General features: G+C 32.0%; 1 protein-coding gene across 1 annotated transcript; it reads right to left on the bottom strand.

Moving 5' to 3' along the window:
* Nucleotides 1-914: 914 nt before the first annotated feature.
* LOC131842674 (phospholipid-transporting ATPase ABCA1-like) lies at nt 915-20,690 on the bottom strand. The gene is made up of 31 exons (XM_059191245.1): nt 20,458-20,690; nt 18,147-18,472; nt 17,765-17,938; nt 17,200-17,447; nt 16,448-16,558; nt 16,213-16,357; nt 15,713-15,886; nt 14,545-14,751; nt 14,034-14,125; nt 13,546-13,675; nt 13,121-13,350; nt 12,509-12,674; nt 11,405-11,638; nt 11,181-11,322; nt 10,401-10,513; nt 9,834-10,050; nt 9,139-9,304; nt 8,541-8,753; nt 8,158-8,262; nt 7,898-8,069; nt 7,270-7,395; nt 7,071-7,194; nt 6,387-6,514; nt 5,605-5,729; nt 4,377-4,557; nt 3,415-3,576; nt 2,837-2,994; nt 2,618-2,740; nt 2,297-2,462; nt 1,929-2,049; nt 915-1,737 (listed from the first exon to the last, which is right to left on the bottom strand). Exons 1-31 carry the CDS (start codon nt 20,688-20,690, stop codon nt 1,539-1,541), a joined length of 5,211 nt encoding a protein of 1,736 aa, XP_059047228.1. The 3' UTR covers nt 915-1,538.
* Between the last annotated feature and the right edge of the window lie 2,148 nt (nt 20,691-22,838).

Raw genomic sequence — 22,838 nt, forward strand, 5'->3', positions numbered from 1 at the left:
GCTTTTCCTTAATTCTAAATACTACAGGTTGTTTCCTGATTGGATAAACTGTACATGAGGCCAAAGGTACAATGGTATCTTTATATTCATGATATTGGCAAGGCTTACCAAGTAGATAATTACAATATCAGCAAGTCTTGAATTTTAAATAGTAGCCGTTAGTTAGCGTAGCTGTTTCTTTTTATATGCATTTTTACAGTAATTTAACTTCGTCTAATGTTTTGTCTATACGAAATCACTTAGTGATTATAATCTTCAACACAAAATATAATATATACACACATATATAAAGGCGGAACAAAAAATATTATTTATGATGTAAGATCATTCTTATCGGCTGTTATTTAAATTAGCAGATTGTTATATTTTAGTTGAACATAAGCGTGTGATATCATGTGATCTAAATTTGTATAACTTAACAAACATTGCCATATAGATATTATTTTTGTATTATTATTATTTAATATAATTTATTTGTGAAACCTTTACGCAATCAAAGTACTTATTAAAGTATTATTTTATGTAATGAGATAATAATCTTGTACGTACGTATTGCCAGTGATTCAAAATCAACTATTTTATTGAGTTGGTTAAAATGGCCTTTGTGTATTATTACTATCTACTATTCACTGTTTGTTTTACGTCATCATTTTTACTTAAAATATGTACATTTCTACCATGTAGCTTTGGAAATAAATGAATATTTTATCAAAATTTATATAATTACTTAATAACTACCACTGTCTATGTATAAAATACTATGTTTATGTATAAAAATATAATTATATCGATAATCAAGCGTTTATTATCTAAGAATTATATATTTTACAAAAGTTATCTCAGCAACGTAAAAAAATTGTTCTACTTAATTTTAATTATAAATAATAATCTACTTATTTTTTTTTTATTATTTCTAACTAAACTCAAGGAGACATACATATATAGTCCATGATATCTCCTCCAGATCTCGTCCATGACATCCATGATAATCATAGATTCAGGATAGATATTTACATTCCTAATAGTCCTAGACATTCAATTCTGCCTGGACACAAAATGATTAGAGCTTCTAAAATAATTACTCAGACCCAGAAACCTAAGTCGCGCCTGTAGTTAACTTCTTAATTAAAGCATTGTTCAATGAAAGTTATACCCTCAAGTACAAGTATTAAACGTGACAAATGCGTGCTAAGTAAACCGTCTAGAGGGAGAGATTACATAATTGTAATCTGTCCCTCTAGACATAATACATAGATAATTATGATAATCAATGTGCACTTGCGCTTCATTAGCCATATATATTTAGTGTATCAATAATTCTAAACATAGATAATCAATTACATTTCTTTTTAGTGGTACTTAACCGTATCGTTTACCATTATCTTTATAAAAGCAATTAGATGACATACGACTGATCTTATTTCAAAATCGGCAGTAGAAAGTACCCACAATGTAATCTCCCTCTCTATAACTTTTTATAGGATAAAGAGCTTGAAGGGAACTCTGGCTTTGGGAAGTTTTACCAAGGTTTAGTATATTTATAATTCTGTACTCTGTAAAATCTGGTTTTGCTGATATTTTGTAAACTGCAAGAAAATCTGTTCTAAAGTGGTTTGCGAAATTTTGTAATCTTCGATGTCCAATTCCCTTTTTGCGTTCTCCATTATTCCGAACATACTAGACCAAGCTACATTGCGATCTGGTAAGTAATATGTTAGTAGGCCTCGGTATTCCTCCCTGTAATAGATATACAGAATTTAATACGACTATTTTCTATATATGTGCAATGTAAGGACAAGTGACCCCAATTAGGTATTTAGGTACCTACTATTTATATGTATTTCTATGGGGAACATATATAGCTACTAGCACACAATTTTACTTAAATTGGGATGATGCAAAAAGAAATATTGAAAGATTTAACTTACATCAGTGTAGGATTTGTGAAATTTGTGCGTACATAATCTTTTACACCATCTGCGGCCGTAGCGTTTGAAGAGACATTTGCATTCGATTCAACGAAACGAAGTTTAATAGTTAAAGTGAAACCTAGAATAAAAAGGAATTGAATATGTGTAAACATGTTAAAATAATTCTTAATTAATAATTAAGGTAATTTGTAAAGACTATTGAAAATATTGTCAGGCAATAATTACTTTTTCATGTAAAAAATGCAATAACACCGGTACAGATACATATATACAGTACATATATATAACCTATAATGATCGAAATTGTTCGACCATTTTATGATATGCTATGATTAACTCTGCCATTGGTATATGTAATCCAATACCTTGTGAGAACTTGTTTTTAAGGTGCTGCGGCGTGCCTATGCAACGGAAGCCGCCGGCGACCATGATGGTGAGTCGCGAACATAGCGCCTCGCACTCCTCCATGCTGTGAGACGTGAGCACCACGCCGCGGCCGCCGTTCATCGCGCCGCGTAGTGCTCGCCAAACCTATAAACATACGCACGTTACACCACTGCCTCTTACTATTTATTATATTATATATATCTTATATTATTATATATATCTTATATTATTATATATATCTTACTTATTACTGCTCACATACGTTATACCACTGCCACTACTACTGCGCACATACGCACCTGACGCTTCGCTGCCGGGTCCACGCCGGTCGTGGGCTCGTCCACAAACACGAGCCGCGTACGGCCCATCAGCGCCACAGCCGTGCTCAGCTTGCGTTTGTTACCGCCGGAATACTGGTGGACCTGTGCGTACGGAACGTATACGGTTATTGTGAAGATTAAATATCTGTTTATGTTTAATTAACGTAGATATTCATTAAACATAACACGCAAAATTACCCTTTTATCCAAATGTTCGGTAAAACCTAATGCAGTTGAGAGAATATTAGTCCTTTTGGAGGAGTCTTCTGGTTTGAGACCGCGCAGTAACGAAAATATATACAATGTCTCACGACCCGTCAGCTCACCAAATACTGCGTCGAATTGTGGACAATAGCCTGCAAACCAAAAAGTTTATTCACTTGCTATCTTGGTATTGACTATTATAATCTGGGTGAAAACCACCCAATAATAATATACACTTATAGAATAATAATAATATTGTTGAATACATTTACTTGCTCGGCTGTCCGTCGTTTCCACTTCTCATGTATAATCATAATAATGAGTACAACCAACTATATAAGGAGAAATGTCTTTGTAATGAAAAAGCAACTCTTTTTAAAGAGCGGAATTATTCAAAAATAAACCATTGATACTGTGGGATTCTTATCTAGTAAAACCGCTGTGTGTTCATATCTCATTGCTGGGCATCACGTTATCATGTGACACCCGTAATACCACTTATGCATACATTGTCATTACAGGGGACTGAGATAGCTTTATTTACATGAACATATACTGTAATATCGACTCACCTATGTTTTTATGGACATTAGTGATATCCGTTTTTACTGAATGAGTACCAACGAAAGCGTCTCCATATGACATTGTCTCGTCTCCCATCAGCATCTTGAAAGTAGTAGTCTTGCCTGCACCATTAACACCCAGAAGTCCGAAACATTCAGATTCGCTCACAGCTACAAATAAACAATATAATTATACGTAGATAGGTATCTATATATGTATATATATAGATAGCTAACTGAAACTATGCGGTGCGGAGCACGGAGTAGCATGCCAGGTCGACTACCACATGGTCTCCCTTGGAAACCATTTCATTACTGGTGAATTAGTCGTCACAATTGGCTAACAAACCTCAAGTCATGTTATTTCTAGCATTTTCCACTGTCTAATCTATCACCCATTACAGAAAACATAACTCGTCATAAGATTGTTATTTGCCATAAATATTTAATAACTTGAACTCCAAAAATCTATAATATATCTAAAATATATAACTTTATATGTAAATAGGTAACTTCTTTCTCTTTTGTGTTCTTCTATTATATAAATAGCAAAACGTTGTTGTAATTAATTAGCTTTTTAAATGATATTCTTTATGGAAACTATTGTATAATGTAAACTCTCCTTAGTGAGTAGTCTATAGTTTTGTTTGTTAACTCTCTGACTTCCTTTTTACACTCTCTAATATCGTTCTATGGTCTCCTCTTGGTTCTCACCTATTTCCAAGATTAATAAGATTTACATAACATATAGGTATATTATAGCATATTGTAACAGGACTGTATCTGTCTGTAAATGTTTCGGCGATAAATTCAATATAGGTTCATCAACTACGGCGCAGCTTGTTGTTGATTATCATCCTGTTCTTGACTAAGATCCATTTTAATAAACGTCATATGTTATCGGCACTATGCCACCACAACAGGCATGGATAACATTTGTAGACATACCTATAAGACCTAGGCATACTCACTGAAGGAAACTTGATTGACAGCTAGTCGTTTTCCATAAAATTTGGTGAGCTCGCTCGCCACCAAGCTGTCATCTCCAAGACCAGAGTTCCTTACGCGCTTCACGTGTTGAATTTCGTTGGCTACGTCTTCATCTAATGTGTTCTCATCTACAGGCAGTGCTTTTTTTGTAAATGTGAATACCTGTAAATTTAAATAAGTAAACGACTTGTAATTGACTACATAGGTACCTAGTAACCTACTATGTAATGATATGGGTTAAGTTCTGTCAAACGTAAGAGGTATTTATTCACTGAATCTGCAATTACATATATTAAAAATGCAGTACTAATTATATTCTTTGTCTACATTTTTAAAATATGGCCTATACCTACATACGTCCTCGTCAATCAACGTATATTCACATTGAGCTACATGAAGATCCATTGTCCTTTTCATCTGAAAAGGACTATGTTATTCGCATTTTACATAAAAATGTAGGTAATTAGACTAACTGGACATGACCACACTAAAGGCGAACTAGTTTCTAAGCAAAGTTGCAATTACATATATTACTATTTTTTTCCAGCGAATTGTATTAAATATTTCAATCGTTTACTTGTTAAAAGATAACAGACAGACTGACAAAGTTTCCTTTTAATCAATTCTAATATAATTAGTATTTCAAAATTCAATCTGCTGATGGCGACTATTCTAGTGGAGACCTTTTACCACAACAATTAATATCGATTCGACTTGATTCTTAACTGCATTTTCACTGCTTCATACGTGGAGGATTTTACACCATATCACGTGGCACGTGATATAAATACCGAGGCATTGTCAAATGTCGACGTCATAGTGAATGCAACACTTGATGCCCTTGTTTCGCTAGGTATAACTATTGGAATCCAATGTGACAGAGACAATCCTCCCACTGTATGTTAGAATATATTTTCCTTTTTCTATATATTATATGTGTTTCTCTGCTATGTTAATTTCTCATTTTATATATATTTAAACGACTTTACTGCAGCGACTTTTTTGGTTTTGGTAACGGTGTCTCCTAAGCTGGTGAGTCAGTCAGATTAAAATTTGATACACAAAGCTGTTTATGTTTCTATGTGTCCGCCAGATGGTTGTTGATTCAAATATAATAAGCAAAATTTGGGCATGTCAAGTTACGGTTACCGTGCTCTCCCTACTCCATCTGAGAAAACAGCCGTAAAGGAATATTAGAAAAAAAATCACCTTATGTAAAAGCCGGTACTCGATAACCATAAGAATGATCCATAGTACGACACATGATATTAATGAAACAACCAAGTATCGCAGAATACCAGGCTTTTCCCAGTTAAAGTGAGCGGAGTCGGAAACTGTAATGAAATTTATATTTTTAAGTACAAAACGGTTACTCTTCAAATATTAGTATCAGAAGATTTTATTTGAAAAAACTATTACGTCCTTATATTAAACTCCAATAAGGATACTATTTATCACATAACATATTTAACACAAGGCAATATTATGTTGCTACAATTATACTCAGGATGCAGTACCTACCTGAACCTAGAGAGATAATATTTTGTACAAGATTTTCTAATATAATGTATAAAATAAGTCCAGTAATAAGCATTAACAATATATTAGAAAATTACTTCGACTTTGAACAAAGCCCTCTGCGTAGATATGTGTGGGTTATATATTTCTGTTGCCAAGCAGTTTGCTTCGTAAGCTATATTTCGATATAAAGATTAAATTACAGAGTACAGAAGCGTTACTTCTTAGTCCTTCGGAATGCAACGCATGAGGCGTATAACTGGCATCACATGATGTGATAACCGTGATGCTGTTCATAGAAGACGTTGCTACGTCCAAACAGACAGCCCAAACAGGTGGGCATCCTGTTTATTTACCATACTAATTTCACAAAAAAAAATACCTGAACGTAAAGGAACAGGAAAGAAATAATTCTATACTAACAAATATCCAATACCTAATTAAAAAGAAGTAATAATAAAAATGTTAACTACCACAACAGACGTCAGGATAGTTTTGACAAAGAACCTGCATGTTGCATTCCTCTATATGTGCCAGATGCGACAAACGCTCGCATCTATCCAGACACGAATGTTCTGCCATCGTGACCGAAATCATGGAACTGTAAAGAATTTAGAAATTTTACTTCCAATGGTTGCGGGTTTTATTCGGATACAAACATTTATATTTATAAGTATGATTCTTTGTATCGGTATACCCATACCGATACAAAGAATGTAATTTTGTTACATTCAAACAAAGTTTGCTATGTATGTTCATCATATATGTATTTTAAAGATATACCAATTTATTTATATCAGTTGTCTAGTACCTATAATATGATCTCTGCTTCGCTTGTTTTGTTGTCGGTCCAGAAGCAGACATTTAAAAGTCGTCTGTGTGGGTATATAAGTCTCACATATTTCATCAAGTCTTTTGGAATGTCAAGAAGAATACGATTCTATACGTAATGTCAACGCATGTGTCGTCACGCATGCGTTGACATTAAGTATAAAAGCGTATATAAGGTTAGATGTATTTACTTAGAAACAAGCAGAAGATATGTACCTATTAGACATAAACAATGTCTAATAGGTACATATCTTCTGCTTGTCGCTTAATCGCAGCCATAATTGAAACTAAATACTATTTATAATAGTAATAATTAATGTACTTACCGAACTGCTGTAACGAAGGAGTAGAGCGGGAAACATTGCAAAATGGCATCCATAATATTCGCAACATTCTCTGTATCCAGTAATGGATTGGCCAGTACCTCCACGATTTGAGATCCCATGAGACCTGTCATGTATGTCTACATTAAAATATTGTTATTGAAACCATATATAATATGAGTATAATGAAAACAGCACTTACCGAATAGTAAATTAATAAAGTACATGACGACAAAACCTATTGCCGGCCCATTGAACAACATAGAAACTAAGTAGTGCAGCGGCAGAGCAGCCGCACCATACACCATGATACACAAGTACAAGCGACCTGCATTGGAATAAAATAAATCGTCGTTAGATTATAAAGCCGTTTTATAACTATTAGTGACATTATAGTATGGTTAAAGCACAACCTTGTAAGTTGTACTATAAACTCTATAATTTTCTAACACTTGGCGCAAAGAATAATTTAAATTCTATGGGTGCTAGATATAGCTGTGGCCGCGGTTTCACTGGCGTTAAATTTCAATAAAAAATATAGCCTATATATTATTCTGATGCATCAGCTATATTACTATAAAGTTTCATCAAAATCCGTTCAGTAGTTTTTGCGTGAAAGAGTAACAAACATCCATACTTACAAACTATCGTATTTATATTATTAAGATAAGGTAGAAATGTATATTTTTTCTGAATTAATATTTATTGTTCACCAATTTGAAAAACAGCCTAATGACCATGATAACTATGGTGGTGTATTAAACAGTTAAGTACAGATCAATATAGAAAACAAGCGTCAGCGATTGTTGCAAATGTTAAAGATAACCTACCTATTTCAGCTGCACTAGAGAGACCAATAACACTGAAGGCGACACATGGTATGACAATAGTGATGGAAATAACAAGAAGCCAAAACCAATCGAAAATCGCAGCGCTACCCCACATCACGATCGGTTTTATACCGGCTGCCTTTTGTAACAGCTTGGCACGCGACACGCGTTCCTGAAATTACATACATGCACTTCGATATCGTTACGAAAAGAGTACTACACCCTAAGATCACTAACTGACTTAGTAGATACCAACTTACTTTGATGTAAAACATAATAAAAACAGCAGTGACCATTCCCATACCATTCCCAATCGAAAATGATATCTGAAAGGACAGTATCAGCAGCATTATGTTCATATCTCTCTGAAAGGAAATCAATAATTTAATTAGGTTGTTTAATTTACATTATGTATTTTCTTATAATATTTATACCATAACTTTGTATGCTTTATTTGGTTTAGGTACATATATTTATATATAAACTAAAACTTCTGGTAAAAAATCAATTAATGACAAAATATGAAACTGAATGTAAAATAGTACCCAGTTTATGAGTAAATTACTATCTTGTGTTATCTCGTACTGCGCATATAGATCTCTCACAAATAAAATTATAAACGTATTACAATTGGTATACTTACTTGATCTTCATAATTTGCTTCGAGAGGATGATTGGCCACGTTGATTTCAGCATTTGGTTGGAAAGCCTTGAGCACGGCATTATGGAGGGCAGCAAGTGAGGTGGGCAAGTCGTGGTATGCAAAATTACTGAACCATGCAGTCGCTGACTCGTCATTGAAAGTAGCCCCGCCCAGTAAGCTGTACCTTAGATGTCCCATGTTGCCTTCTTCAGCCTGAATCATAGATAAAGTAGATAGATAATAAAATATAATTAGTAAAATTTATTTAGCTGTGTACAAAAGTTGTCTGTTAACAATGAAATTGTGATTCTATTTCGAGAATTGAAGGAGTCACATTAAATATTAATTTTTCTTTTTGTCATGAAATTAACTAAATTCTATCACTTTACGTTAAATTAATATATACAAAACACGTCAACTTTATAAGACAAATAATTTCAGACACATCTTTTACCTTTACAAAATTAACACAAATAATATATTGAAAGTTGAATAAGTTATGTAACTATTCAGCATATTAGGATTTAACATATGCTTATATATGTAGATATTAAAAGGATCAAAATATATATTTCATAATGCGTAATTGTATAATTACCCTTTTTAAATAGTAGGTATCGATTGGCTGTCCATCAACAACAGTGAGATTGATATTATTGTTATCTAACAAGCTGTACACATCTTCATACGCAACCTTCGCCAATGCTCCGACGGATGTCGAATTCGTACCGTTGAAAGCCAAAAGACTTTCTGTACTAGCATATCTACAAATTAATAAAAAAAAAAATCAGTCGATAGGTTCAGGTAGAAAGTATCTTCAGTGCATAGATCAATGGTATCATCATCATCGCAGCCCGGAAGATGTCCACTGCTGGGTATTCCACGACGATCGGTCAACAATGCCTTCCAGCGATCTTGACCAGATCGTTGGTATTGCAACCATTAATACATATATCTAACAAATCCAAAAGGGAGTACTAAAGTACATCTACTGAAATAATTAACTTTTAAAAATATTCAATACACGTATATTTTAATAATGAATTTATTAATCAAATAATAGATGGCGTTGTATTTATACCATATTTTATTTATTTTAGTCGTTTAACTATCATCCACGGCGATGTAGGTACAAATGTACGACATACGAAATCGCGGGCACTACTGACAATAAATTACTTTGAATTTAGGTAACATTATTAAAAATTAATAGCTACTTAAATGTAGATATAGTGTAAAATTTAAACTAAATAGAAAGTATTAAGTCATGTTATTAACTTATTAGTGACTCACCCTTCAGTGAATGAGAGCAGTCGAGAATGTATAGCATTAGTTAAAGACACTGAGTATTCCATAATAATAAGTGTCAATACTATATCGAATAACGGAAATATAAATTGTAATAATAGTATAGAAAATGACCGTATCTTCGTCAGCCACAGTTTAATCCAAATTGCTTTAACATGCAACCATATCGCTTGGGCACCCGTTACAATCTCTTCTTTGTCCACTGAAATTGTTGTTTTAATGCCAGCCTATATACTATATTTCTAACTGATAAACTTAAAGGTAAATAATTCTATTGCTTTGTAAATACATCATTTACAGCCACTAAGTTATTCAAAGTAACATTTTAAACAAATGTAAAAGCGTCTTGGCCAAACTTAATATTACCCCGATTTTTATTTTATAAAAGCGAAAGGTTCAAATCTGCCGAGACCAAATATAATATTTACATATATACAATATATTAAGTACTCTTCGAAGATATTATTGTTTCAACTTAGTTCTTAATCTTAAAATCAATAATGGTATAAGGATTTATTTTATGACTAACGATTCGTATTAATTAATACTTACACTGTTCAATCGAGGACGTGGGCATATCATGTTGATTTATATTATTATTATTAATTGTATTACAGTCAGTGTCCTCTGATAAATATTTTATTGATTCCGAACTAGATCCCACTCTGAAAAAGCAAACATAATATTGAAGAAGGTTTTCATTTATTTTTACGTTTTCAACATGTAGAGAAGTAATGCCGTGACTAACTAAATGAGACTGATTTAAACATTTGAGTATAAGTAAGAAGAGAAGAAATAAAGAGAAAACTCAATATATGCTTTACTTCAGAAAATCTCAGGTTGGGTTCCTCGAACAATACTGAAATTTCTATACATAAGTATGATTGTTTGTATCGATCTGGGTATTTTTTATTTATATTATATGTATCTATTTAAAAAAAAATGTATTTAAGTATTTATGTCACCCATAATACAAGCTCTGCGTAGCTTGGGACTAGATGGAGCTGTGTGACTTGTACAGGATTGTATTAATAATTTTGAAAAGAGCAAACAGAGCAAAATGCTATATTTTACAAAGTAATGTTTGATTACTGATACGAAGTTTAAATTTGTTTTGAATGCTTTTATGATTGGTAAAAAAAACCCGAAAATAAATTGAAATACCTAATAGTTTTACTTTTTGTGTCTGATCCTTAAATATAATTGTATCAAAGTACGTAAATGAGCCAAATAGTTTTATCATATGAAGAAAGTATTGATGTTTTAAATAACCAGATTGTCTCTATATACTTTTCAAATAAAAAAAAGAAATATTATGTAAATGGCACTTACGACAAAAACACATCTTCCAATGTGGTTGCAATCAAACCGTAATTTTTGAATTTTATGCTGTCAATTTTGCTTTCCAATTCACTCAACATATCACCAAATATATAAGAATAGTCATTTGATAAACTGTATGTTACTTCAGTACCTAAAATGTATTGTTATATTATTATAATCTTTTCGTTTTACTGAAACATAATTCTGGTTTCACAAAACAAAAAATAGCGTACCGCGATCATCTTTAACTTCGGTGTTAGAAATATATTTATTTAGTAAAGCAGTACATTCATCGTTTCTAAAATCTTCATCCTTTACTACGACCAAAGTGTATCCAACACCATAATGTTGTTTTAGGAAATATGGAGAGCCGACACACTGCAGTTGTCCATGAGCCATGATTGCCACACGATCGCCCAGGTAATCGGCTTCGTCCATGAAATGAGTCGTTAAAATAATCGTTCGACCTAAAGTAAACAAAACATTGTTATTATTATACATACCTACAGTATATAATTATTATGATATGTCCTTATCCCATCATTATGATTGAGAGAGTAAATTCATGTGAAATATGCGCATTAACAAGCATATTAGTGATTGACAATGCGCCTGATTACCTGATTTACCTGATTTACTTAAGCAAATAAAGAAATTTGTACAGCTTTATCAAGTGTCTTATGAGATAGGCAGGGAAAATTGATGAATAATCAATGAGTTAGTAATAATCAGTTATCTATAGATATAAAATAGCTAGGTAGCGTGACTAAGGTTCGAAAACAAATGTGCCGAGTTTAATAATGTTTTTTTTTATTATATTATAATCCGACTGTTGCGTGCTATATCAGCTATTTATTGTACATAGGTTACTGTATTAAAAATAGAGTTCATATCTTTACACTGTTTATACAAGGTATATGTTCAAACAAAATATATGTAATTGTAACTACTGGCATCATAATTCATATTTAATACTGTAAAGCAAAAGTGAATCAGTCTACTTGTTACCTTTTCATGAGTTAACGGCTAAACGGATTTTAATAAAATTTGTGGTAAAGATAGATTCTACTATAAGAACGAACATAAGATACCTTTTATCTCTAAAAATATATGTACAAACAGATAATACAATTTTATTTATTTGTAAAGATTTAATTAATGAATAAGCTTGTTTACGTATATTAAAAGACTTGTCCTTTATTTTTTGTTTAATTGAACAGTAAAAATATGAGGTGATATTGTTTCTTTAATTTGTACTATTAATTCTGTACAATTGATGGGTTTGATAGTTTTATTTTTTGTACATAAGTCAGTAAGAGAATTACTGGATGACTTGCCCTTTTTAACTTTTTGCAGAAGGTCCCAAAGTGCTCGGCGCGACGACGGGTCCATGCCCGAGGTGGGCTCGTCCAGTAAAACGACGCGCGCTTGCCCACTCAAAGCTATACCCACACACAGGCGGCGCTTCTGTCCGCCAGACAGACCGCGGGCTAAATCATTTCGCTAATAAAATCGAAGAATGTATAGTTATTAGTTATCCACTATTTAAACTGCAGTGAAGCTGGAGTGGTTCTTTTTTATTTTATTTTACTTTTATACGCGGTTAAGGAGCCCTAAATTTTCCCATTCATGGGAATTTTAAATATTGTTAGAAAATCTATATCATATGAGGAACCATTTTATCAAAATTTGAATTCTCTTATTAAACAAATTGATTCTTTTTTGATGATAAAAAGATAAAATAATTGTGATTATTCCTATTTTCGTAATTAATATGTAATTGATATAAAATGTAATTATTTACTTAATTTACTGATTCCATCTACTAGCATTAAAATGTACCTATTAATCAAAACGTATAGAACGTACAAATACATGGACGCATTTCACTAATACATAGCTGTTAGGTACCAGTTAAATTACACTAGAATAATAAAATGAGAACATACTTTGTCTTGCAATTCTAAATCATTTATGAGCGTCTTTATTTCCTTATCCAGTTCCACGCCCTGGAATCCTTTTAGTCTAGCAAAGAATTCGAGATGTTCTCTGACTGTTAAATCATCGAAAATAACGTTGTGCTGTGGACAGAGTCCAAGGTGGCTTCGAGCTGAGGTTAATTGTGAGCTCATGTCGTAGCCCGCAACCCACACCGAGCCACTTGTCACAGGCAAGTTACCTTAAAAAAGGATTATAAATAAGAACTAAAAATAAACCTAATTTACTTTAATTTTTGTTGCAGATTAATATTCTTTAAAAGAAAGAAGGAATACCTTACGATGTACAATGTTTACACAGCGTCAATTGCAGACCAAGGAAAAGACTAGAAATTTATATCTAAGCTAAGACTAAGAATAATAAAGTTGGTTCATACCTGTAAGCATTGATATAACGGTAGACTTCCCAGCACCATTGTGACCAAGTAAAAGAGTAATTTGATCGTCATAAATGTTTAGAGACAAGTTATTCACGGCGGTGTTAGAGCCGAATACTTTTGTCAGATTCTAAAAAGTAAAACTATTTTATAAATAAATAGAATAACGAGAGGTATTGTAGTAATCTATATTTTAATGTCCAGCTCATGGCATACGAATTAATTTCTAAATGGTCACGTTTACACACTATATGGATGATAAGTACGTATGAATGTAACAAGGCATCCATAGTTTTCATAATGCACTTTTACACTTAGTTACATATTAAATAAGTCATTGCTTTCATTCGAGTCGCAAGGAACCTTTTTATTTCATGTATCTTGTATCTTCCACCTTCATAAACCGTCTTATATATAAACATCGTTTCCCTCGGCCTCTTCTATGTTTTTGGTTTCACTGAGTCATTCGTCTATTTTTATTAACTTACTATAATTTTTACGCCAATTGTATGATCTGTCGGTTCCTGTTCCATAGTTATTTCGCGGTTACTAGAGTTTGCTGTTTCAAGAATTTCATTTTCTGCAAAAAAATACTATCATTAATCAATGTACCATATCGACCAAATGTTAAATATATAATTAATATGTATTATGTAATATTCTGTAACGTGTTAAATTCACCATATCATCAACAATCGATAATACTATATTCTGACTATCCCATCCGGAAAATTAGTTATGAGAATATTTTTATTTTATAAATTTATACTGTCCTGTGGTAAAACCTACCGCTATTTATGTATGTATTCAGTATTTTAGCGAAAATTATAAGCAAGGAAATGATAATGTTACAAATAAATTCTTTATTTACGAGATATGTTTTATTAATGGCTATTTATTAATCATTTTTGACTATTTATATGTATGTGTGTTTATTAAATTGAAAAAGTATATAACGAAAGATAAATATGTGTACTTAAAAATGCAACAGTTACTCACGCTTTCTTCCTGAACACCAAAAGCTTTTTTGAAAAAGGAAATACCATGGCTTAGGTATCCCGTATGGCCCTGGTAGAACTTGTTCTAAATAAAGTGCAATTAACATGTATAACACGCAATCCACAGCTAAAAATATGACCACGTGGCCAAATGTTAAACGTGTCGAGTCTAAATCGGTCATCGACATAAATTCACCCCATTGCATGCCTGAAAATAAGATGTACTTCCTTAATTATATTTTAATTCCCTGAAATAAATTGTTTTATACTCTGACCATTAAATTATGTATATATATGTATATAAATATACAGAAATATATTTCTCTCAGAAAAGAATATATGTATTGGTATGATCATGACCGCCGTATTTTCATTAAAATACATGTAACAAAAAGTATATATAATATTCATGACCGCCGTACATTAAATATTGTGCATGAACACATTGTAAAAAATAGTTTCAAAATCTTTAGAAATAAATAAAATTTAAGGGTCTGTTTGTAATTTCAAATTAACAGCTTTTCACTAAATGTAAAATGTGACTAAAAATATGAAAGTATATATGGTACTTATATACCAACAAATTAATTATATTTTTTACCGGTTTTCAGAGATTAGCAAAAATAAACAGACTATCTGTTCATTTTTGCTAATCTCTGAAACGGCTAGGGCTTTAAAAATGACTATTCTTCCATACAATCTTTCATCCCCAATTTCAACCCCTTACAACCCTTTTTTCGCATTAAAAAGTAGCCTATGTCCTTTCTCAGGGTCTAGACTATCTGTGTACCAAATTTCATTTAAATCGGTTCAGTAGTTTTGGCGTGAAAGCGAGTCAGACAGACAGACAGACAGAGTTACTTTCGCATTGTAAAAAATAGTTTCAAAATCTTTAGAAATAAATAAAATTTAAGGGTCTGATGGGACTTTTTTCACTCACAGATAGCTAATGTTATAAGGAGTTACTAAGTTACTACTACTATTACTTTTACTTTATAAATTTAATAAAAAAATGTTAATAGATACGCGGACGAAGTCGCAGGTAGTATAAAATAAAAATAGATTGTGAGTAAGCAAACGATGGGATTATCGTCATTACAATGTAATAAATAAGATATTTTTTATGGATGTAATATTGATATGAGGGATTGCGAAGTAATGATTCATACCTCCTGAGTTTTCTTTGGCTAACAGCTGTTGAAATCCATATGACATTGCTGTATTTACGCTGAGGAATGTGAAAGCTTGGCCTACAGTTGACAAGTTGATATCCATCGACAGCAACATCGCAGGAATATATGTTATAAACCAAATAATACCCATGAATAATGACGCGGTACTTCCTGCAAACAGTTTTGTACATCTAATTATTGTTAAGTTACGTAGTACATATAGGTATTTAAACGAATTTAATGTTTGTCTGTTGATCGACTGGATACCTTCCAATATTGTTTTTATACAGTTACTTATACATTGCACACATATCATCAATAGACGTGTATATTGTGAGGCATTAAACAGATATAGTGGTGATAACATTCTATTAGAACCTTTGTGGAATATTCCAACATATGTACATGTCACCACGATATATGTACATAGGTTTAAAAAGTATTATGTTGCCTAAGGGCCGAGCCTTAATAAAAAAAAGTTATTTAAGTGCTCTTACCTTTTGAAAAAAATCCACTGATCATGAAGCAGAAAAATATCATACAACAAAAATATAAATTCAAGAAAAAAAATAGAACATGCCAAGGCGTGTATGTTAATAATGCAGTATTCCCAGTACCATCTTCAGATGAAAACCAAGATATCTAGAAAACAAAAGTATACATGTATTATAACATTTATAACATAATGCGAGAATATACCTGAATACTTAGGATGTAGGCAATAAGTTTTACCTTTAGGATAAGCACGATAAGTATGGAGCCAAGTAAAAGGAAAAGAAACTGTTTGAAAAACCACGCCATCCAATGAATCCATGTCGGTAAGCCCATTATTTTCAAAGTTTCCTGTAAAAAATAAATTTATTACTATAGAATTTTAGATTTTCCTTAATGTATATACCTAGTTTCTCCCCTCATATGTGGAAGGTTTTGCCTTTTCTTCAGAGGGAAAAGGACAGGAAGGAAAAATATATTTTTCTGCCCTGCAATGAATACCGTCAGCATGGGAGGGGATCGTAAGTAATGGAGAGTTGTGAGTATTGCTAGCAATGTACCACACAAGTCTACTACCACGCAGTACTCTACGGTGGTTCCAGGGTGGAATTCGTCATGATAGGCTAACTGACTTGATTGCATACTCATCCTGTCGTTCTCCACTGGTGTCCCACCAGCGTACACCATCCACGCAAGGTACACTATACCATTATTATTCAGCACTAGCTGCACCCGCAACTTCGTCCGCGTAGAATTAAACTTTATTTTTCTAAAATAATTAAAAAGTGGTTTTTTGTCGTTTGTACCGTATTTATATTCATATGCATGTAGTAAAAAATGGTTATTTCAATATTACAAACAGACACTCCAATTTTATTTATATGTATAGATGTATAGATTATTAGCGTACACTATTAGCGTAGGTTTCTCTTGCGCTGCAATAATAATATATCTGTTTTCACAAGCTAAGTTCGAATAAAATACACACAAACCTTTAACTGTAACTCTTTTTCAAGTGTAACTGCTCTAGTAATATTTATAGCTATATAAGTAAAGCTTATAACTACAAATAGTGGAAGAAGTTCTTGCATCAGATCTACAGCCAAATCCTCTGAATAAGCTGGGTGAGGAAACCTTTGCAAATTTATATTAAAACTTCTTAAATTCTGGCCTGTTATTGTATGTATTAACTCTGTTGTTATATAGTGTTGCAGAATGATAAACATTTCATATACATAACCTGCAAAAGAAATAAACTATGGAAATAAAATAATATAAATAATGAAAATGGATGTTTTTTACTTTATACATACAGGTTAGAGTCGAAACTGTCTTTTACTGTTTACATGGAATTTAAGTAATATTAATCCAAGTAATATTTTCAACATGTCATAAAAATCATTAATAACTTTCCGACAATCATGACAAACAAAGTTAAAAAGCAACGGTATGTCGACGAATTTAATATTGGTTAAGACAAATCCTATGTAGATACTTAAAAATAAATTATTTTATATATTAGGTACATCTACCTATCAAATGGAAACCAATAATTACCTGGATCATCGCCTCCTGCTGGTGAGGATGGGAATCTAGGCCCTGGTTGTTCAAATGCCGGGAAAACGAGATCAGTACGCCAACTTCGACTACCAGTTAAAAAAAACGAGTTTAATCGTGGCCTCTCAGGAAATCTTAACGAATAATTTATTTTATCTGGTATATCAGTTGCTCCTGTAAAAAATATTTCAACTACATTAAATAAATATACTAGGCAAGACAGGATAAATCTTTAGAATTATTTGACATTGCTGTTTAGATAAATATATTCTCTGAAGACGATTCACCTACTAGGTAGTTTATATAAATAGCTATCTACACATTCACAGACTTTAGATGATTTTAGAAATCAATATAAAGATATCTATATTGTTATACATACCAAGTAATGAGTCACTAAATTCCACTGCAGCCAATGTTTTCCGAGTATAAAGTTCATCAGAATAAATTCCCACTAGATCAGCACTATTATTAAATGCTTGAACGTTAATTAGTGGTGATGATATAGTTTCACTGATCTCGTTTAAATTCAGTCCCAATTTTGACGGAATTGTTATATTTGTTAAATTTAATGATTCTAATATTATAGGCATGAGATACTGCGCATTGTCTATTAATAAATTTCCTATAGCTCTTCTTACAATATCTTCTAATATGTTACTTTGAGGTGAATAGGCAATTGATATATCAGTTAGGTTCATTTCACTCCTGTAAATAAAATATAGGTATACTCTAATTTTAATTATACTCAGAAGATAGATAAGCAGTAGGTATCAACTACAAATCGATTATGACAGTGATCATAACCCAATATCATCAAGTACATAATGAAATCGAAATCAAGAGAAAGATGTAAGATCATATTGTAAAATTATTTGATCGGTATAGGTCTCAAACTGATTCGTCAGACTTTATCTCACAAGCGGTAAAAATACTTGTATTACCTACATATTATCTTTTATATTTTAAAATAACTACAAGCTAAATTCAAAACGAAACTAAATACAAACCATTGATAATTACATAAAACAGAATATTAACACATCGTGCCCTTTTACCCCTTAGTTGAAATTTTAACTTTATAACTAACTACTAGGCGTTAAGACATCACTATCGTGATCTATTACTCATGACAATATATTACTCAAAATAAAATGTGTACCGAAAACCTAAAATATGAAACGTCATAAATTATACTTAGATAATGAGTTATCTTATCAAATGGCTGTATCAGTAGGACTCGCATCGATAGAGAAAAAATGATCATAGAATGGTCCTTATTGGATTACGTATAGTCCGTACTAAAAGAAAAATATATTTTGTAAATGGAAGGAATAATACGATTTGGCCTAGAAAAAACGACCTCCACACTCCGAACATATATATATTTATTATTATATTATTTACAATATTATTCAAATAAAAATATTTTTCTTAGATTTAATTTCTAGTAATATTATGTATACAAGGAAAAACTTAGATCGTTTCAAGAAACTTAAAGACTGTACAAGTAGAAACTTACGCAATAAAAATAAGCTAATTTTACCTAAATGCCGTCTACACAAAGTCATTGTTATGTCTAGTTCATTTTATGGTAATTTCGTAAGATTCTATAATAAACTGTCAGAATCTACGCTAAATCTGACAGAGAGGCAATTCAAATTTTATATTAAACAAATGTTATGTAAAAAAGCCTATTATAGGATAGATGAATTTATAGATGATAGCAATATATAGCAAGTATAAGTTTATTTGCGGACAACGTTATAATTTATTTTTCATATTGCTTTCTTGATATATGATAGCGTAGCAGCTTTTGTATTGATTGCCGCATGCATCCTCATGTGAAGTGCGAATACGGTAACTACCATATAGTAATTTTTGCAGCTCTGACGTGGTCGTAGTCATGCTCACTAAAATGTCCAGACATGTGGCGGCGTGGTGGGCTGGGTATTCGTCGACCATATTTTAGCCCAATGGGCTAAAATATGGTCGAGCGCAGTGATGGCTGGCTCATCCGTCATACTCGTGAACGAGTGCTGCTTGTAGGGACTGGTCTGCTCTTATCACTAGACTGATTTAATCTTATTGTGTTTTTATATTTGAGCCTAAATAAATTAGTGCTGGTTGGTAGTTTGTATTCACACGTTTGGACTTGTAAAATGTGAACTTACAAGAATCGTTTAAAAGAGCAACACACAAGTTTCTTGCTTATTCTTCTTGTGATGAGACAGCTTTCCGAATAAGAGATAGATTTAAAAAAGTGTTGACTATTCAAAAGTGCTAAAATTAAGTTTATTTCAATAAATGATTTTCTATTCTATTCTATTCTTTTCTAGTCTATTCAATTTAGTTCAGAAAATAGAAAACCTAATAATCGATACAAAATGTCTTCTCGTCTACTCTCTTTCTACATACTTCTCGTTTATTATCTCTTAATTTGTAAGGTAATTTGTACTGACGTTTAGATATTACTTCTGTCTCAACCATTTAAGCCACAAAGTTTTCTGTTTTGTAAGATATATTTGGGATGGCATTTGGATGACGGGTACCATGGGCGTAACTTGTTAACATGATGTCCGTGGCATGATCGACATCAGTTCATGTATACAGTCGATGGTTAGGTACTACTTGATATCAGGTGTACTGTCAACGTGTTTGCTATTCCAATTACAATAAAAAATATTACTTACAAAATCATCAAAGACGAGTTGCTGAGGGATTGTGCCCGTACAGGTTCAAAAGCCTGTAATTTAATATCATAAGGCACTATTTGCCAACGTATAATAAGAATAAGCGACAAAGTAATAACTGGTATTAACAGCTCGGCTGCAGTCTGCACTGGGTGTCTCCACTGCTGCAGAAAGTTCTTCCACATCAACAAGCGGAACTTTACCCAGGAGTTAGCGTCCCGCTTGTGTTCCATATTGAACATTCTATAACTATGAAGAATTCTGTAATTATATCATGAAGTAATTGTAATTCAGTTAGCACAGTGTAGCATCAGTGTTTATTGAATGCTATTACTTTATCTTATACCATAGAATAAATAGGTACTATTAAATTGTTTTTATTGAAAATAAATAAAAGTATATTCTAGTCACTGTATGTCTTAGGTATATGGTCCAAGACCACAAGGAGCAGTTTAACAACTTACTTTACAAGTAGGTTTTGCGCATATATATATATATATATATATATACACCTAAATGGACAAATTAATAAACAAACGGACAAATACATATATAGGTATATAATTATAAAGTTGAATATTGAAATATTGAACATATCTTATGTTCAATATTTTAATAGACATATTTTGTGTAATAGTGTAAAATATTACCCTGTTCCTAACTATAAATCACTACTAGGTTGAAGTGTAATGAGTTAGCGATTACCTATGTATATATATATATCACGCCTTTTACTAACAGACTTATTTACTGTTTACCTCTTTTGATTCTGTTTATCTCCGATTTTTGATACCACTATGGTGGTAACAAAATATACGGCCCATAAGGTGGTAAAGAAAAAATATTTGAGATAAAACTAAAGTTTGAAAGGCTTTCATGGCAGAATCACACAATGGTATCATATTAATACGGAATAAGATCACCATAGCCATCTTACCTAAATATGAAGTAATTACAATCCAGTACAAAATTTAGTAGTTATGCTAAAATCTATCCTTCTCCTTTTTGAATACTGGGGATAATATTTAATTCAATTATAGCAGGAAAAACGGGTAATAATGAACGCAAATTATACGAATTGATGGACTATAAAATGTAAAACAGACATTCTTAACTGTAAATAAGAAATAACCTCAGCAGAATGAGGAATAAGAATACCTATATCATCACTCCATATTCATCCTTAAGCCGTAAGAGCTGTAATAAAATAATCAAAACGTCCGCAATAAAATAAAATATGAAAACTATATTAACATTATAAATGTAGAAAAACTGTCAGTCAATGATTTACCAAAAATGGAAGAGAAGAACAAATTGTTAGATACTTAGATGACGAGTAAACGACACGCAGCACAAAGTATTTATGAAGTTCAAAGTCATAAGTTGCCCAGTTGAGTATTAAAATTCAGTATCTTAATAATCTCCCCAATAATATAAATGATTACATTTAAGATATATAGATAAAGTTACACATTTTTCCCTTATCTAAAAATAAATAAATACTAAGAGACTAAATCCCAATTTAAATTTTTATATATAACTAGACAAAAGATCGTGTTCTCATGATCCGCCCTGTTATCTTGCGTGAATCAGAGTGCGTGCCCATAATGACGACAAATGAGAGACATACAACTGAAATACGAGTACAAAAACAGATATATATGTACATGCTATGACATGAATGGACAAGATAAAGAATAAATATACCAGAGGAAGTAAAAAAGATACAGGTGCGTCCGGTAGGTTGAATAGTAATCGTTTGTTTTGGTATTACCCTGTAATGAAAATATATGATTGCGTATATAAAGGTACAGGAATGCCGAAAAAGAAATGGATTGTATGAATGATAATACATATAGTAAGAAAGGGAGTGAATAATGATCTAAAACACCCGTTTTACCTAGTTGTCTGTGCTTTTTTAGTTGTTGTCTACCTAGACAGAGGCAGGGCCGGCGGAAACGGGCATGCATCGCATGCGGACGCCTCGTCGAAGGGGGCGCCATCACGAGACATAAAATACATATTTTGTTTGTAATCTGATATCAGTAGATACCACAGATGGGAAAGTAAGATTAATGCAATTCGGCCCCTACGATTCAATTAGGAGAAGTTTACGTTGTACTTTTTGATATTGTAAATAATGAAAATTTTAATAAAGAAATCCAACATGAAGCACGAGTATTATGCTTAAAAATGAAAGACTACAAATTTCTTTGGTCTTTTATAATTTGGCATGACTTGCTCAATAGAATGTAAGTAAAATGCTTCAAGATATTAATATTAATATTATTTGTAATAAAAAATATAAAAATATTTTTGCAAGATTATCGATCAGATCTAAAATTTAAGGATGTTCTAAAAACAGTAAAAGAACTGTGCGA

This window comes from Achroia grisella, unplaced genomic scaffold, assembly GCF_030625045.1.
Source record: "Achroia grisella isolate CSIRO2021 unplaced genomic scaffold, CSIRO_AGI_Agris_v1 utg241, whole genome shotgun sequence".
Lineage (NCBI taxonomy): Eukaryota > Metazoa > Arthropoda > Insecta > Lepidoptera > Pyralidae > Achroia > Achroia grisella.

Excerpts from the sequence above, each read along its gene's own strand:
- LOC131842674 (XM_059191245.1), bottom strand. The coding sequence starts at position 20,690 with ATGGAACACAAGCGGGACGCTAACTCCTGGGTAAAGTTCCGCTTGTTG. Across the intron at positions 17,448-17,764 it reads AGCAGGAGGCGATGATCCAG|GTTATGTATATGAAATGTTT; the intron begins GTAATTATTGGT and ends TTTCTTTTGCAG. Across the intron at positions 16,358-16,447 it reads TTATCGTGCTTATCCTAAAG|ATATCTTGGTTTTCATCTGA; the intron begins GTAAAACTTATT and ends TTTGTTTTCTAG.